General features: G+C 37.9%; 2 protein-coding genes across 4 annotated transcripts; both read left to right on the top strand.

Moving 5' to 3' along the window:
• The first annotated feature begins 447 nt into the window (after window positions 1–447).
• Window positions 448–5,493, top strand: cenpk (centromere protein K). 3 transcript variants are annotated; one of them, XM_014010185.1, is made up of 10 exons: window positions 449–543; window positions 709–825; window positions 911–967; window positions 1,633–1,696; window positions 1,918–1,964; window positions 2,054–2,136; window positions 2,275–2,373; window positions 2,794–2,929; window positions 3,016–3,069; window positions 4,700–5,493. In XM_014010185.1, exons 1-10 carry the CDS (start codon window positions 541–543, stop codon window positions 4,853–4,855), a joined length of 816 nt encoding a protein of 271 aa, XP_013865639.1. In that variant the 5' UTR covers window positions 449–540; the 3' UTR covers window positions 4,856–5,493. The 3 variants fall into 3 exon arrangements, with proteins under 3 accessions (XP_013865641.1, XP_013865639.1, XP_013865642.1); XM_014010187.1 differs by lacking the exon at window positions 3,016–3,069 and having other exon boundaries at window positions 448–543; XM_014010188.1 differs by lacking the exons at window positions 449–543; window positions 911–967 and adding an exon at window positions 1,013–1,114 and having other exon boundaries at window positions 733–825.
• Window positions 5,494–6,140: 647 nt separating this feature from the next.
• On the top strand, window positions 6,141–14,382 carry LOC106518784 (stromal membrane-associated protein 1). The gene is made up of 10 exons (XM_014010184.1): window positions 6,141–6,423; window positions 6,834–6,967; window positions 9,120–9,205; window positions 9,298–9,373; window positions 9,453–9,515; window positions 9,611–9,686; window positions 10,681–10,808; window positions 11,183–11,408; window positions 12,076–12,413; window positions 13,719–14,382. The coding sequence occupies exons 1-10, from the start codon at window positions 6,306–6,308 to the stop codon at window positions 13,851–13,853; spliced, it is 1,380 nt and encodes a 459-aa protein (XP_013865638.1). The 5' UTR covers window positions 6,141–6,305; the 3' UTR covers window positions 13,854–14,382.
• The last annotated feature ends 3,629 nt before the right edge of the window (window positions 14,383–18,011 follow it).

The raw sequence follows: 18,011 nt of genomic DNA, 5'->3' as shown, positions 1-18,011 counted from the left end.
CTCCCTCAGTTAGTTTTGAGGCTAACACTAAGAATAACATGCTGAGTGCTTTCTTTTCAGTTTACTATAGATTTCATCAATATTTCAAGTTATTCTTCTTGTTCTTTCCCCAGTGGAAATGGAGCAGAGCCAAACATATATTATAGACAGAGAAAAAAAATACAACAAAATTAAAAGTCAACAAAACAAAATTCATACATTAGTTTACTTTTTCAATATTTACTTTCTTGTTCTGTTCTGTATAAAATCTATGTATTACAACGATCAGATATACTTTAAAAGACTTAGAAAAGCTGATCATTTCAAAATCTCGGACACATCCTATGAAAATAATTGTTTTTGAGACTCCCCTGACTTTTGTTTCATTAAGAATTAAAGAATTTGTGCGAAAGCTGCGCAGCTGTGCTCTGCGCAGCTTTGGCCCCTCCCTTCAGCACTTCTTCTGTCGCCTTCATGACGTCATTATTGTTGGCGGTATTTTGAAACGGAGGAAGCCTCACAAGCTGTTCGTGGACATTAAAAAAGTGTGGCTTCATAAACATGGTGAGAATACTCGAGTTATGACGGATCTATATTGTTTTATATGTATTTACAAATGTGTTACTGTTGTTTTCAGGTTTTAAAGAAAGTACGATGAGTTTAAAGAGTGTTTGTCTCGTTGTGTGTGTGTGAAAAGTTATTAAGCCGACACGTTTCGTTGTGTGTTAGCTCCGTGCTGAGGTGGAGGAGAGAGCAGCCGGAGAGGCAGCAGCAGCTGGGCTATCAGAGGCCGCTCACCTCGAGCTGCTGGAGCTCTGCGAGGAGCAGTTCACTCACCTGGAGAAGGTAAACATCCACGTTCCTCCATCAGTCAGAGACTTCCTTTAACCAGGAGCTGCAGGATAACCCACATAGCGTGTCTGTGTTGCAGCTTCAGAATGAAATCATACTTTGTGAACCTGAATTTTCTGAGAATCTCCAGGAACAGGTGAGATAAGCTGTGTTCTCTCTTTGCACTTGTGCCAAATTCCAGTCCTCCTGCAGGTTTTAGATGTTTCTCCAGTTTGACCTGAGTGAATAGATGAGTGATGAACAGTAGAGCTTGAATCTGCAWCAAAACAACTAAAACATGCAGGTTGGTGGTTGTCAAGGACCAGGATTTGATACTGTTTTTATATAGTTTGCAAAATCCACATCATTTGTTTATATTTTGCGTAAGGTAAACATCTATATTGTTTTAAGCTGGTGTGTTCATTTGTCTAAAAGACAACAGATAAGAAAACAAAGAAATATTTTGAATAAATTACACTGCTCCAACAAATAAAGGGAACACTTAAACAACACACGCTAAGTCCAAGTAAATCAAACTTTTGTGAAGCACATTCAACTCTGTACAGAACAAAGTACTCAATGCGAATATTACATTGATTAAGATCGGGAGTTAGCGTGCGTTGTTTAAGTGTTCCCTTTATTTTTTGGAGCAGTGTACTGTATATATATTTATTTAGATTTATATTGCGCTTGTACACCAGAAGTATAACTTCATACTTCCCTTGCGAGAACTTTGTCTAAAATTGACTTTTCTATTTAAATAACTTAATAATTGTTTATACATGTGTTGTGTTTTCTGTAATTGTGAATATTCCTCTTCAGTCAGTAAATGGGCTGATTGCAACAGAAGCTGAACTGAAGCAGTGGCTGTCAGTGGAGCCGAGCTGTAAGTCGCTGCAATATAATTTCATTGAAATATTTACCACTGAAATATTAATACTGCAAATCAAAGCCAATGCTGTTCCACACTTTGCATCACATATTACTATTTAATTATGAATTTATTGTTTTCTGGCTTTCACGAGTTAGGATATTTTCTATTCTGATGTGCAATTTTCTCTTTGGCATGTTTAAAATTTATGATCCTTTCTTGTTTACATCCCCCAGTGTTGCCAAGTAATTCAGAAATTTTACTTCAAGCTGGAAAAGAGGAAGTATGTTTGTGTGTACAATTCAAACCATGAGAAAGTTCAGAACAAACCCAGCTTTTCTTCAAATCATTTCCTCTCTTTGTTCTCTGCAGATGCTCAAACTGTGCTCCGAACTTGAAATGGTTGTTTCTTGTTATGAAGCAAAACGAGACAAACTGAAAGAGACTAAAGAGCTGTGAGACACATTTTTTTCTTTTTTTTTTTTTGTTGTTATTCTGCATCCTTTTATAATGTTTTCTGTTTCTTCAGAGCACATAAATATTTTATCCAAGACTAAATCTAATTCTCTTTGTTTTTGTCTGATGTTTGAAAGTGAACAAAAATGGCTGGAGGAGAAGAAAAAGGTGCTGGTCGCTGTAACTAATCACTTTGAACGACTTAAAATGGAAAAAGAGAAATTTTCAGGACACAGGTGGGTGTGATAAAGAAAATAAGAACTTAAATAATACGAAAATAGAGCTGTGTATTCACTGCTCATTGTGAAAATACAGCTTGAACGACGAGTGGGTACAAAAATCTTAGTCCCCATCTCCTGAATGAGCTCATTTTTTGACATATGATGGACAAAAGCATGCGGAAGTAGTTATACGGCTAAAAATGTATAAAAACAAAACACAAAAATTTTTTTTGAAGCAATAGTTCAATGCTGAGTCAGCATTCAAACTTAAAACCAAAGTGGTTCATTTTTTAGAGAGAATTCATAGCAGATGGCTGCAAAATACATACAAGTGTTAGAAAATAATACAGTTCTGTCGAACTGAATGATTGTTGACACCTTTAAATAAATTGTGGTTATTTAAAGAAAAATCTTTTACATCACATGTGTATCCAGCATTCTGCTGGACACGAAGGAAAAAATCCAGAAGATGAAGGCCTACCACGAGAAGCTGATGGAGACTCTTGGTGACGTTCTGGAGGTCCACGTTCCTCTCCTTCAAAACGAAACCAGTTCAAGCAAGAAGAAGAAGGTGCAGTAAACCTCTTTGCTCTACAACATACTGTAGATCTCTGTGGTTCTGTGGTTCACCTTCCACACGTCTGATTTTGCTTTCAGAACATTGAACAGGAGATAAGTGAGGACCTTATTTCACTGGGTGACATCCTGGAGGTGGGTTTGCACAGAATCAACTGCTCAGATATCTGGGATAAATGTAAAAAGTGTTGATCTTTTTTCATCCTAACAGTTTATACCATTTTGTTCTTCACATCTGATTTTTCCTTGTGGAACACTACTATTTTCTCGCTTTTAGCTTTGTTTTTGTCTATTCTTTTGTGCATTTGTTTGTCTAGCTCACGAACCACAAACATTATGTAATAAACTCTCAGAAAGTATTTAACTGATCCACAAATGCTTAACTTTTGGAGTCAACTCAATTCAGGATGCCTGCTGCAGCTGACAAAACATAGCAAACAGCTTTCGTGTTTACAGATATACTGTATTCTGCACAGTCTGTGAGAACACACTGAGTTGTTACAAATATGCAGTATTTAAATAGCTAAGAATAAATCATTTTCTAAAGATCTTGGGTGAAGTTACAAAGTTATTAACCAGTGTCTCAACAGGGAACAGGATGTGAGTTCTTACGGTTAGCCGAGGCATTTTTGCTCSTTGTTCTGACCTCTGGTTGATCCAGACTCTGTAAATATTTTTGTGTTTAACCTTCAGGAGTTCTGTCTGTAGATAATTCCTTAGCATTTTTCAATAAAAACAACATCTCCACTTGTAATCAATAACAGATTTAGTTAAAACTGTTTTTCTTGCATAAAACCTCTTTTTGACCTCAATAAATAGCAAAAAAAATAATAATCATAACTGAGTTTCAGTCTTCAAATGCAGTTGTTTTTACTTCTTGTTATTTTAACACTTTTATTATAAACATTGTGTACATGTTTATTTACTTTAATTAGTGCTGAGATGCTCTGTAATTTCTTTATCTCAAGGGAAAGTAAGCAGTAGAACTGAAGATGCATCCTCATATTTTAATCGTTTTAAAGAAAACAAGCCTAATATGACTTTTTTACGGCACGCTGTTTGACATGTAATTAATTTTCTTAATAACACTGCATGCATATTTTTTTTACATCAGCAGGTTGCATTATCTTGTGTATTGCATTAATTGCTTCAGTAGTAACTGACTCATTATTAATGTTGTTAATTAAACCTGCATTTTTTTCCACCTTTAACCACCGCTGGAGTACTTTGTCCACCCTGCAGTTTTGTTGTAAAGACTGAGCTATCATCTGTCGGTTATTTAAACCAAAATTACTAAGACTTTACATTTTTGCGTGAATTCAAAACTTTTGTTTTACTTCATAAGTGTAAAAATTAGGTCTACAAACACTGTTCTTTCTCACTGCTTTGGTAAATGCTCATTTAAACAAAAGGTGGTTTAACTGTCAGTCTTTGTAAATTTGACTTAAGTATAGCCCGTTTTGTGTTTGTCATTGTCGGTTAGCTGCAGCGGCCATTTTGAATTAGGTGACTTTGGAAGGTGATCATTTGTAGATGTTTAATTAGTGATAGCTTTATTGGTGCAAATATAAGAAGTGCAAACAAATACATAAATCAAAGTTTTGGTTGAGTTTTACAGACACCTGCAGACTGATTCATTGCATTTCCATTATTGTATAATTAATTGTTCTTTAAATGTGGTTTTTCGTGAAGGCAGATTAACATTGTCACATCCAACATAGTTCCAGAAAATCCCTAAAGCTCTCCATCTCTTTGACATCTGCAGGTTCTCATGAACAAAGCCCTGGAGACACCACACGACCCGTAYGTAACGATCGATCACACGTTCTGGCCTCCCTACGTAGAGATGCTTCTCCGACATGGGATCGCCGTGAGACACCAGGAGAATAACTTCAAGATCCGCCTGGAAAATTTTTTCTAATTCACTTGTCCTTTTAGCTTCTTAAACACCACTGACTGGCAGAAGTTTTAATTCTGTCTTCAGATATGAAGAGTGTCTGTGCTGAAGAAGTACATAGATGAGTGATTTACTGTGCTTCTGGGTGTGTCACAGTTGTACAAAGCATTAGTTTATTTAGGCCTATAAGGTGTTTTATGTGTTTTGTATTTATAGTGTTTGTTATTTTAACTATAATCAGTCTAGTTTCAAGTTTGAATTTTAAAAAGTGTTTTTTATACTGTTCAATGTGTATAAGTTTAATTATATATGTGCTTAAAATGTTGGTTTTTTTGCAACATATTTACTTAGGCTCTGTTTAAACTTTAATTGGGTTTGCCTGTATTATTTTGTTTTCTTAAAAATGTCATGTCCTTGAATACACTCTAACATATTTTAAATCGATCCTCAATTGTCTTAATTGGGTCTAAATTTTAAGTTTTATAGTTCTTAGCTTACCATAGTATATTAGCTGAAATTGCTAGATATGTTTACAATTCACTGTTTATATTCACATTTTTGTCTTTAACAAGCTTGTAATGTACAGGTGTGTGTTGATCAATTTATAAATGATGTATGTGCAGAGTTGCAGTGATTAAAATAAAATTCATACTTAAATTGTATTTTACAGTCTTTTAAAACAGTGTCACAAAATTGAAACTGCAATACAAATGTCATTGAAAATAATAATTCACTTTATCTTTGTAAAAAAGAAATGTATGCTCAGGGGCTGCTCATTAACTTTCCAGAAGTCAGTAAAATGCTAAATATTTTTTGTGTAAAAATGTCAATACGATGTACAGAACTAGGAAAATGAAATAATGCCAGGGGGTAAAAAAACAACAAAAAGAAAACATGTCAAATGAAAAACATAGTGCATGAACAGAGAGTAGTTCAGGAAGTACAGTTAAATAATTTTAAGGCTTCAACAGTCTTTACAGCTTTGGGATTAGTTGAGGTCCGAATGGTTTCTACATAATGTAGCAGTTCAGACAAAAATAGATTAAAAAGACGCTTCTTGGCAGAAAATTTGCACTTATGAATATGAAATTCATCTAAAATTAATAATAAATTAATTACACAAAGCTTTTTTTTTTCTTAGAGGGGCAGAAATTGTAAAAACCAAAAAGTACATCTGTATATAAGGAGGGAAAATATTGATTTGAGACTAAATGTGGTAGTTTTGAAAAGTAATATTTAAAATAAATTGTTGCGTCAAACGACGTCATGACGTTTGACCAATCCTATGCGTACGGCGCGTCAGCTCTGCTGCTCTTGTGGGCGGAGCGCAAATTCCGGTTCCGGGTGTTTTTATATYGCAGTCGGAGGCTTTCGAAGACCTCTGATTATGATATTAAATCAGAAAAATCTCTCGACTCGCTCCGATTGAAACAGTTTTCTTTTATTTAAGGAAGTTCCACTAAAATCCGTGAATATGACGACCCGCTCGGAGAGGGAAAAGGCCCAGAAACTCAACGAGCAGCACCAGGCCATCCTGTCCAAAATGCTGAGGGAGGAAGACAACAAGTACTGCGCCGACTGCGAAGCGAAAGGTGCGGCGCTCACCACACCACAAACTGGTTTTTGTACTCGTCTAAAATAATACTTGTGWGATTCGGAACCGGACAATTGGGTAAAAAAAATGTCGAGTTATCTCTGAATAGCTTGTCTAAGCTAAATGGCTCAGGCTCGTCAGCTGACCGTTCTTTCCTCCGAAGTTGCTAACTAGCGAGCTAACTTCTGTAAATCCACCTAAGCTGTCCCTCTGCTGCTCCGTACCCGGCTTTAACAAACAGCGATTGTTCCTTCGAAGAAACTCGAGTCTTGTTTTCATGTCGGGGCATTTGGAAAGAATGCAGAGCTTCCCTTTGGCACTTAAAGCCGAAGCAAGATCAGGCTTGTTTAATGTTGAGTAGCTGCGCTGCGTTGCACATCTCACGGTTTTAATAATCATCCAACACAGGTCCTAGATGGGCATCCTGGAATCTGGGAGTTTTCATTTGCATCCGGTGCGCAGGCATCCATAGGAACCTGGGTGTACACATATCCAGAGTGAAATCAGTCAACCTGGACCAATGGACCACAGAACAAATCCAGGTATTGTTTCCTAATTTAATTAAATTATGTGACATGTAACCTGCTTAGTCTTGTTTGAGCTTAAGCAGCTACACTTCTGCTTTACATGGGCATCTCTTTTCATTTGCAAGAAGTAATAAAAAATAAATAAATAAACACAAGTACTGTATTTTTGTTTAAAATCATTGTCCTGGTCAAACAACTGATTTGGTAAAAGTAACTTGAGTAGCTGTGAAAGGAGGCTGATTTACTATGATTACAGAGCCGCATAGCGTCATTTAGTGTCAAGCATGACGTTGCATGTTTTTGTTACAACCATTTAAAAACTTCTGAAATAAGAGCTAATAAAGTCTTAAACTAGGGCTGCTCATCAATCCATCCATTTTCTTTACCTGCTTTCCCTTTCGCGGGAAGCTGGTGCCCATCTCCAGCAGTCACTGTGCAAGAGGCGGGGTACCGCCCGGACAGGTTTCAGGTCCATCACAGGGACACATGGAGACAAATGACACAAAGAGCCTTTAAACACTGACAGCTAGGGATGATTTAGAGCTACAGATTAACTTAACATGCATGTTTGGTCTATGAGAGGGAAATGCAAGAAAACACTTGCATGCACAGGCAAAACATGCAAACTCCACCTTGCAAGGCCCCAGGCCATGAGGCAATCCTGTGACCTTCTCACTGAGAGATGACAGCTCTAACCAATACATTACACCAGGTCTGCGTAGGATATATTGATGTCAGTGTGTACAATATTGCAAAGGATTTAAAAAATCATTCACAGACACAAACTTCATGCAAAAATGACAAATTTGGCAATGAAATCTCTCTTTTGCTCTTTTAAATGCCTACAGCCAGCACAAGGAGTGTTGTGAACATTGCAATGACAGACTCGGTGGGATATCACAGACAATATCATCGTTGCAATATTCTGTAATAATATTGTAATCATATGTTTTCCTAATAAGCAGCCCTATATAAACACTAAGTAATGAAAAAAAATAAGTTTTATTACTACAGTATTTGCTGTCCTCTGTACCAGAGGTGATGCAGCAGTAAAGTCAAACTGTTTATGTTTTTGTGAAAACATGAAATTGTACTTTTGCAAAAGTTAATAATCTTTGACTGATTTATGTTTTTTACTGGGGCTGTACAATGTATCGGAAATTTATCGTCAACACGATAACAGCCTGTTCAATCTGCATATCAAATGGAGCCCTTCGTGTATTTGGCCAATTGGATGGATCTCTCCATATTTAAAAAAAAATCATGCTGGAATGGAAATTATTATTTTTGTTTTTTGCTCTGAACCCAGAGCAGGAAGACATCAACACTACATATTTGTTCATTTATCACAAGTCATATTGTCGTTGCACTGTTATCACATCACAGGTTGAGAAGTGTAGCACCCTCAGATTCTGTTTTTAAAACTTCCTTAAAGGCACAATGTGTAGGATTTGTTGTTTTCTGCGACATCTAGTGGTTGAGTGGTTGAACCATCCTCCCTGGTCCTCCCCCCACCCCCACCGCCCGCTTCCAAACACAAAGGAGTTGCTACGGTGTCTCTCAGGTGTCAAAAACCTTTGATAATTCCAACCGCGATGTCTACCAGCAGCTTCAGGGCTAGTGATGTTTCAAGTGGTAAGATTATGAGCTTTAATAAGTAAAATTATCCCAGCTACAATGACAGACAACAAATATTACATTTATAGTATTACAACTAAAATCGGTTTTGACGCCGCCACCGCAGTTTGTCCTTCATGAGCCTTCGTAGACAAGATGGCGGTGCAAGATGGCAGCTGCCTGTGTGGCRACCCGCGACCATGGAGATATAAACAGCTTTTTATAAAGGTAAAAAATAATAAAACAAGGTCTTTGTCTGCAATGATTAGACATGTTTTTTATTATTGTCATTAGTGATTATCTCAATTTCGGCTAAAAGAATTGACAAAATCCTACACACTGTGCCTTTAAATGTACCCAGTTTACGTCACCGAGGTTGTTCGAGGTTCAGCTCTGCTCTCAGATCTGGATCCAGGTTTTATCTGTATTTCGTTTCGTTTGAACTGGTAGTCTCTCTGCCGCTCTTTGATAAGGTCGAAACTACAATAAGCAAACTAATCACCATGTAGTTAACCAGCAGTTCAATGTGTTGTTTCAAATCTGCTTACAGAGTATACAGGACATGGGTAACACAAGGGCCAGGCGGCTTTACGAGGCCAATCTTCCAGACAGCTTCAGAAGACCTCAAACGGACCAGTATCCTTTGCTCTCACGAACGTCGCAGCATCACACGTTTAATGTCATTCTTTGAACACATCGCTTGTGTTGCCTCTTAACTCTGCCATCAGAGCAGTTGAATATTTCATCAGGGATAAATACGAGAAGAAGAAATATTACAACAAGAATGCGATCAATGGGAGCAGTGTACGTATCGATCCAGACTATTATGTGAAATAAAAAAAATGAAACAGGTGTTTAACCTGTTTTTTATTTGTTCTGTCAGCCGAAAGACAGAAAAGAAGACAGGGAGCCGGACAGAGCGAGCAAGGTGTCCTCTTACACCAAGGTAAGTCTCATTTGCTCGTTCCTGCATTAATAAAACAAACACCGAGTTATTTTCTGCTGTGTCCTGAGTCTGCTCCGCTGCTTTCAAATGTTTAGAGCGAAGAGTCCAAGCCAGTCCCCAAAGTCAGCCCTGCTAAGTCTTCAGAACCTTCTGTGAACCTACTAGGCCTTGGTGAGTGGAAACTGTGCAAACTTAAACATTATTTATGACATCGGGTTACACAAGATGTCAAACTGTAAGTTCTTATTGACAGATTGCAGGTTGTAAACGAAGCTGTTGAGTTACACTGCCATGTGCTTCGAATGTCATAAATCTTGATATTCACACTCACTTTATGGAATTAGGATTTTATTTGCTCTGTGTCTGAGATGCTTTCACCATCCAGGTCTGATTCATTTTGTCTCTGAGCTGATTCTCCAAACTCTATAGATCAGTCGTTTAGAGAGGAAGCTTCATCTTCTAAATACAGTTTGTCGCCAGTCAGCGCACGTTACCCAACAGACCTGATGTCAGCACATTATTTGCATCTAACTAGAGCAGTTTCACTTCCACTCTGTTTCAGAGCTGCAGTGAGTTTGTTTTCAACTCTAACAAAACATTTTGCCTCTGCTTTACACCAAGCATGACTATTTTTTTTGTGAGACTGCAAGAGGAAGTGCAAAAGCTGCCGACATCGGACCACTTCTTGTTTTGTTAGAAAACTAAACGTATTTCGATTTTGACATTCGTGGCAGCTCAGTCTGTAGTGTGAGAGGAAACTGTTAGATGATACGCAGGGAAGTAGCTAAAATGAGGACATGGAGCAGTTTGAAGCTTTATGTGGGGGAAAAACCAAGTGGTTTCTGTATTTTAATAGAGATTTTGGTTCTTATTTATAGGTTTTCTATAGATAATGTTGAATCACTCAGTTTATATCAGAGAATGTCCAGTCCTGATCCTCAACAGCCACTATCCTACATGTATTAGAGGTTTCTGATGACCTGCTTTATCTCTAAAGCATCACATAAAAGTCCAGTGAATATAAAGACTTTCCCACAGCTCTCTACTTTAATATCATGTTTTAGGGAGTGTTGACAGAATTAGGAAACAAGTGAATCACACTGAAATCAAGTTTCATTTACCATATGACTGTATTCCACCCGTAAAACCAGTTTGTCCGTTCCAGACGCACCAGCCGCCGCATCAACCAACAACACTAGCACGAGCACAAGCCAGAGCAACGACCTGGATATATTCGGCCCCATGGTGTCCAACCCCCTCCCGTCGTCCACATCCACAGCTCAGTTCTCTCAGGTAACAACCAGGCGAGGAGTCCCCCGAAACCGAGGCAGATTTGGGCTAGACCGCAGTGGTTTCCTAACTGACATTAATTAGAACTGATAACCATTAACATGAAGAGACAACAAAGCTGTCACACAGACAGTAAAACTCTCAGCTCCAATAAAAAGTAAGCAGAAACACATTTTCTGTTCTCCTTTGCTTTGATTTCCACAAAAGATGATATCCTGCATATTTGTTGCGGTTTCAGATGTGAACACTCAAGAGGTACAAACTGAAATGTTGACACCTCGTGTCAAATGTTTTAAAGCATTAATAAAGGAATTTCCTCGCTGTTCCAAAGGTTTAGGATCTTTAGGACTTTTTAAAAAAAAAATTCCTCTCTCCAGGTGAGCTCCAGCGACTCGGCCAGTACTCCGACACAACCTCCAGCTGCTGCAGGAGCGGCTGCAGGAGGAAACGGAGCCAGCTCAGGGTCAGGACAGGGCGACCTCGACCTGTTCGGTGAAAGCGGTAGCACCACTAAAACCGAGGACGCAGCCAAGAAGCCTCTGTCCAAGGACTCCATCCTGTCTCTGTATGGAACCAACAGCATGCCTCAACAAGCCCCCGCTGGTGAGGAGATTTAATTCTTCATAGAAACTGAAGTACTACGACTGACATAGTACTTTTTGTTTTGAACAGTGTCTAACAGAACAAAAAGATATATTTAAAGTTAATAAAGGAGGCCAAAATATATATTTTTGCAAACAAGCAAATTAAAGTGTCATCTTTTGTTGTTTTTGTGTTTAAAGCTTAACAATAGACATCATGAAACAAAAAAAATCATAAGTCGGCATGTATTTATTTTTATTATTATATTTTTATTTATTTATTTTGCAGGGTTCCCCCAAGTCCTTGAAATCCTTGAAAGTTTGTGAATTAAAGATAGGATTTCAAGGACCTGGAAAGTTTCTAAAAACAGCCAAAAAAATACACTTGTCCTCGAAAGTCCTTGAATGTTTTTTGGGGATTGAAGTTCTCTATTCACAAGTGATTTCATTATCTGTAAAAACACAGATTAACTCTCAGTTCTGCATGAATTCATACAAACAGGTAACATCAGTGACATCACAGCACACACTGACTGTCCTAGTACCAGAAGATCAAACCATTAATTTATCTAACAAAACACATGTGACACATGCTAACACAGCTTTCTTATGATTGACAGTTTCTTTACATCAATCTTTCCTGACTATATTTGACTAACTTTTTAAACTCCATGTTTGTTTCTCCTCAGCTGGCATGTTCATGGGCCCCTCTCAGATGCAGTTTCCTGTCCAGGCTCCTGCCGGCTACCAGGCTTTCCCTGGGATGGGCACAGCCGTGCCCCCCACCACCGTCATGGGTGCCATGATGGCTCAGAGCGGGGCGGCCATGATGGGACCCACACCGGGCATGATGGTTGGGATGACGATGCCGAACGGCTTCATGGGGAACGGGCCACCCGCCGGCATGATGGGCATGACCCCCAGGATGATGGGACCACAGGGGGCTCCGATGCCTGCGGGCATGGTGCCGGCTCAGGGCATGTACGCCATCCAGCCGGGGCAGCAGGCCCAGTGGAACATGGGTCAGGTACGGAGACCACTCGAGCCATTTTAAAATGTTTCCTAAGCAGCTCCATTTTACAGTTTCCACTGTTAGTGTTGTGTTGTTTTTAGGGTTGGGCATCATCGTATCGTGTGCAATTAATCGTCAGAAAAACATTAATCGATTACTTTTTGGCACTTGACGATTAATGCCACCATCAGTCTGCTCGGTGCTCTTCTCCGCTTCAAATATGACCAACGTTAAAAAGAGGAAGTTCTGAATTTATCTATCAACACAATTTAAAAATTGATGTACACCCTGAAGTCTGTAATTTTGACACAATTTGGAACAGATTTTTACAAAGAGCAAATCTTTCCTACTAAATTGGTCATTTGACTAGGGCATGCAGTGTCGTCCAGGCACTCCAGGGGATTAATCGTCAAATTAATTGTTATCGGCTAAATACCACAATTAATCGTGATTAATTTTTTTGCCAATATTGCCCAACCCTAGTTGTTTTGTGTTGTGTTACTGTCAGTGACTCTCCTGAGGGGTGTCATTTGTCACACATGTAGTTGCAGTAGCTACGTTCACTATAATGCATTACCTCCTGCACCCACTAGATGGCAGCACAAACTTCATATTAGAATTAGAGCTGGGTGTTTAATCTTCTCGTGGTTTTTTTCAAGATTCCTGTGAGTGTTGAATTCTGTATCTTTAAACACAAATGATGCTAAAAACAATGATTTGTTTATTTATTTACACAGAGACGATGAACAACATTTCATTAACCTTTTAAAAGGAGAGGTGCGTGGTACCAGGTTCCACCTGCAGTCCCTGGGCAGGTTGATTTAATCAAATATGATTTAACAGATTATGATATGGTGAAAAGCCAGTTTGTTAAATGATTACATTCATGTTTAGAAAATGTTTATTTAGATCTCACTAAAACCAAACTACAAACTAACACAGTTCATAAAACAATTTAATTTACTTGCAGAAATCACAAGTAAACTGTGTCATTCTTAAAAATTTGTTGCAAGCTGTAAAAACATGCAAAAGTTTATCTGAAATCCCGTCATAGTTTGAAAGATTTTACCCGGGTAGTTTTCCAGGTTTATAAACATGCACATCTGAAATGTGGGCAGGCACTCAATGTAAACAAAGTAGCTGAATCTGCTGAAAACCATATAAAAGCTTGAGCCACTGTAAAGAACAAAGTATCAGCAAATCTAAAGATGAAACTTCAATAATTAGTTTCTGACATGGTTTTAGTAAAAAATATATATATATAATTATTTTCTCAGTAAAGCATTAGGATTTGTAAGTGTGTTGCTGCTTTATCCTCAGGTGAACCAGCAGATGTCAGGATTGACTCTGAACGGTGCAGGAGGTCAGATGGCCTTCGGTCAGCCCCCAACAGCCATGGGCGGGTGGGCCTCGGCTGGATCTGGCCAGACTCTGAGCACGCAGCTATGGAAGTGAGCCTGGCAGCGGGTCGATGGGTGGGTAGAGTGAGAGCCGAGGTTGCAGAAAGTGCAAAAACATCCCTTGTGCATCTTTGGACCTCACTGAGAATCGATGGCCATTTCCATCACGGACCAGCCTTCAGAACATTAAACAAAAAAAATTGTATCTTTTTCTCCTTCTCCTTTTTCTGTCTCTCTTTCTCTCTATTGTGTGAGTGAATTGGGAGTTCTACAGGATTTCAGCCTGGCAGTTTCTGCCTGTCGTATGGTTTTGGATCATAAATTTAATTTTCCTTTTTTGGAAAAAAAAATACAAGAAAATAACAGTCCCGACATCGACATATCAGTAAAGCTGCAGGACCAGTTACAAGCTTTTATTGTATCACTGTATCATTATAAGATTATAGAACATTTAAATGAATAGTATTTAACGGGAGAGGGTTTGACTATCAAATCAGTCAGTACTGCTCCCTAATGTACAGCACTGTATAACCTTCTTTTAAAGTACTTGTGGTTCCCCTATAAAATTAAAGTGATAGCAATAATTTGGTTTTTTTGTGTCTTCTGTAAGTAAAGTTTGGTTTTAAATCACTGAGGAGTAAATAAGAGAGGTATTTTTTTTTTAATTTAAGGTGATGGGAGCAAGTCATTCTCATTTACAGGTTCATAACTTGTGGCCTTCTAACATTTTACTTTAGGTCCACATTAAAAAATGCTAAGCTAATTTTTTTACTCTTGAAACAGGATTAAAACACTTCGTTCCTCATGAAATGTCTAATGAGATTATTAAGATCAGAACATAGCACGGCCACCGTATTAAAAATTATCTGGAGGTGCCAGTAATTTTATATTAGGGTTAATATTTCAGAATAAATTACATCTGAACAGAACTTTAAACCTTTTTATGTTGTAGGATGTTTCTACTCTTGTCCACTAGATGGCACTGTTGGACAGCAGGATGCTATTATAGTATGAGCATACTAAACTAATTAGGAACTTTGAACATGAAAAAGCTTCCAAGTGTAGCTCTGCACTGCTTTGAAACGTTTCTTTTCCTCAATTTTATCATTTACTGAGTTTGTGAGGTGCTTAGATTAAAAAAAACATCTCAGTCACTCCCAAGCTTTTGCAGGTAAAAGTTTTATTCTTGAAATTACCATCCATCATCTATGAACGTTATCTCCAAGTAGCTGCAATAATAAAGTTTTCTGTTAACGTTTAGATGCTGAGGAAATGTGCTGATGATGCATGCTACTTGTAGCAGCTCTCTGCAGTTTATTAAAAAAAGCTACAGCTGTGATAAACGACTGACACAAGGAGCAACATCTGCTTCTCTGTGGGCTTGAATCTGGTTCAAATATGAGTCTAATCTGAGGCGTAAACAGTTTGTCTCAAAGAACCAGCACCAGGTGGCAGTAAGCTGCAACCTTCGGTTCATTCTACAAAACAAGAAAATGTCATTTTTGTTTTTATTTAATTAGTAGTCACATATGTTTAATATAAATATCCCTAAGAAAAAAGCGGTCTGCCCCCTTCATCCAGCACTGTAATTTGCAGAAGGTGGAGTTTATTAAAATGTCAGGTTTTTATGTAACTGGTGCAATGAATGAGCTTTTGTTAGAGTTTATTGTGGGTCTAAGGAACTCTGTTTGGAAAAGCAGTCATCCCATGTGTTTACAGTCAGAGAGGAAAAGCTGACTCACTCTGCCCCTCAAGGAGTTCTGATCAGAAAAGGTTTAGTTTTAACTTTAAGCCTTTTCGTGTCTTGAAAAGGTTTTGAAAATTATTTATATGTATATACTGTATATTACAGTATATATATAAAGAAATGCTTTAACTACACAAAACATTTAGGCTTTTATTTCTCCAATCAGAGTGTTCACTCGGATCACAGGGAGTTTTAAAAACGTCAAACTGGTTTGAAGAAAACACTCTGGGATCAAAACTATTCTTTGCCTAAGTTTACACCTAAATAGTAGGATCTATTGTTTGTAGAACACTGAAACTGCTGCCTCGAAGCCTTGCATTAATGTTTGTTTTTGCTCGGTTGGTGTTTTGGGTGTGTTTGTTTTAAACCAGTCCTACCTGTTGGACTCCCCCCAGTAAGTCAGAGCCATGTGCTGTGGTTGAAGCAGATACTTTAACAACCTTTGAAGACACTCTGAGGACCAACAAGGAAAGTGATGAAAACTCACTTCAAGCTTGGCAAGGCCTGAAAGCCCTTTTCGTTTATTTGGTCCTGCTCCACTAACTTCTCAGCTCCACTCTGAAGTCCGAGCCCAGTTTGCAAACTTTCACATGGAGGTCTGATGCCGTCCGGTGGATAACTTTAGCAAAGAGGCTCTGCATTCCTCTCAGCGTGAGTCAACCCAACGCTGCTCCAGAACAGAGCCCTCCATCCAAGTGAAGAGCACTTTTTTCTTTCTCCGGCTGCTCGGTGACCTTTGTGACCCACTGACATCAACATTCCTGCTGATGTGGAAGTTGTTAACCTCAAGTTTAACGGCTRCAGTCAGGACTAACTCTCAGCTTCACTGATATGAAGGATTAATGTGTTTTTGAGTAAAATTCCTCAGTGAAAACTGCAGGACATTTAAATAAACGTGGTCAAACTCTCATTAAATCTGGCAATATGTTTAAAACAAGAAGATATGTTTTAAATAGGGCAGTCAATTGATTAATATTTTTAATCTGATTAATCACAATGTAGCTGTGAATTAATCAGGATTAATCTTAAATTTAATATACATTTCTATTGCATATTGCTAAAATAAATTACTTGAGTTATTAATTTTTTTAATGTTTTTATTTAGAAAACAAAATTGATGCTTAAACATGATTTTTTGAATATAAAACAGGACCTAAAAATGCTCCAAACATATTTGAGTCAATTAAATTTTGTGCAGAATAATGAGGTTAAATCAAGAATTTAAGGATTTTCATTCCAAATGAGTACTACATGAGGAATGAAAGATTTATACTAAGGTCACAGTTGTCAGCAAAACATAAAAAAAAATAAATAAATAAATAAAACAAGCCATAAGAAGACAAAAAAGAAAAAAACTGTACATAATGTATTACACATGGAGTTTTTATTTTATTTTATTTTATTTAACCTTTATTTATCCAGGTAAACTGTTTTAGAACCACTTCTCATTTGCAAACATGACCTGGCATGCACTGAGGGCATTGCAATATCCAAACCTACATACAGTATTCAGCCAGAGTAAAGTGATTGTAAATTTTAATAGCGATTAAAATTTTTAATCTATGTCCAGCACTAAAATTAATCAGAGTTAACTCGATTAATTTCACAGCACTAGTTTTAAACAAAATGCTTTTCATTTGAACTCAGAAGTTGAAGCAAAATCCTAATTCTAGCTCAGGTTTGAAGGTCCTCACCAACTCGACTTCCAAATCTAAGATTCTCTCCTGAAATGATCTTTACAGTTATATTTTTCCTCAATTATATTTCATAAAATCAGTAAAATATGCTTAAAATGCAGAGGAATGTGTTGTTTATTGGCTTAAAGTGCAAAAACTGTATAAACAATGAGAGTGAGACTGAGCCGAGATGTGACAGTCGGGTTCAAGTTGGGGGTAGCAGGATTAAGGATCCGCTCCACGATCTTGCTTGTTTGTAACACTGATGAACCGGCTGACAGATGAGGTCAGACCATGGATTATGTTTGCAGATGAAGTGAAAGAAGAGAACCTGGAGAGGTGCAGGAACAAGAGTCAGTAAACATGAGACAAAAATACATGTATGTGCTGTAAATGAGAAGAAGACCTGTAATAATGAAGCAGCTGGAAGAGGATTATTAACTCCAGCCTGGTCACAGAGCATATCTGCGGGAATGAGCAGGAGTGCTCCAAAAGACGGGTTCATGTTGCTACCAACAACTCAGCCATGGTTTATTACATAAACAGTGCAGAAAGTGCAGTTTGTGTTTGGTGGACTATTTCTTTGTTGTAACAATGCTTCTTGGAAAAAAAAAAGTCTSATGTTGTTGGAAAGCTGATTAAATTCTCTTTTAAATAAGGCCACATTTGTAAGGAACATGCATTTGTGGGTTGCACACATAAAAACTTTGCCAAATCTCTGCCAAACAACTTATTCTGCTGTTATGGACTCTTGTTTTGAGTTTCAAGAAGCGTTGATACAAGAAAGAAA

Source organism: Austrofundulus limnaeus, unplaced genomic scaffold, assembly GCF_001266775.1.
Source record: "Austrofundulus limnaeus strain Quisiro unplaced genomic scaffold, Austrofundulus_limnaeus-1.0 Scaffold66, whole genome shotgun sequence".
Lineage (NCBI taxonomy): Eukaryota > Metazoa > Chordata > Actinopteri > Cyprinodontiformes > Rivulidae > Austrofundulus > Austrofundulus limnaeus.
Note: the sequence above shows the minus strand (reverse complement) of the source record. Positions and strands in the feature narration are given on the sequence as shown.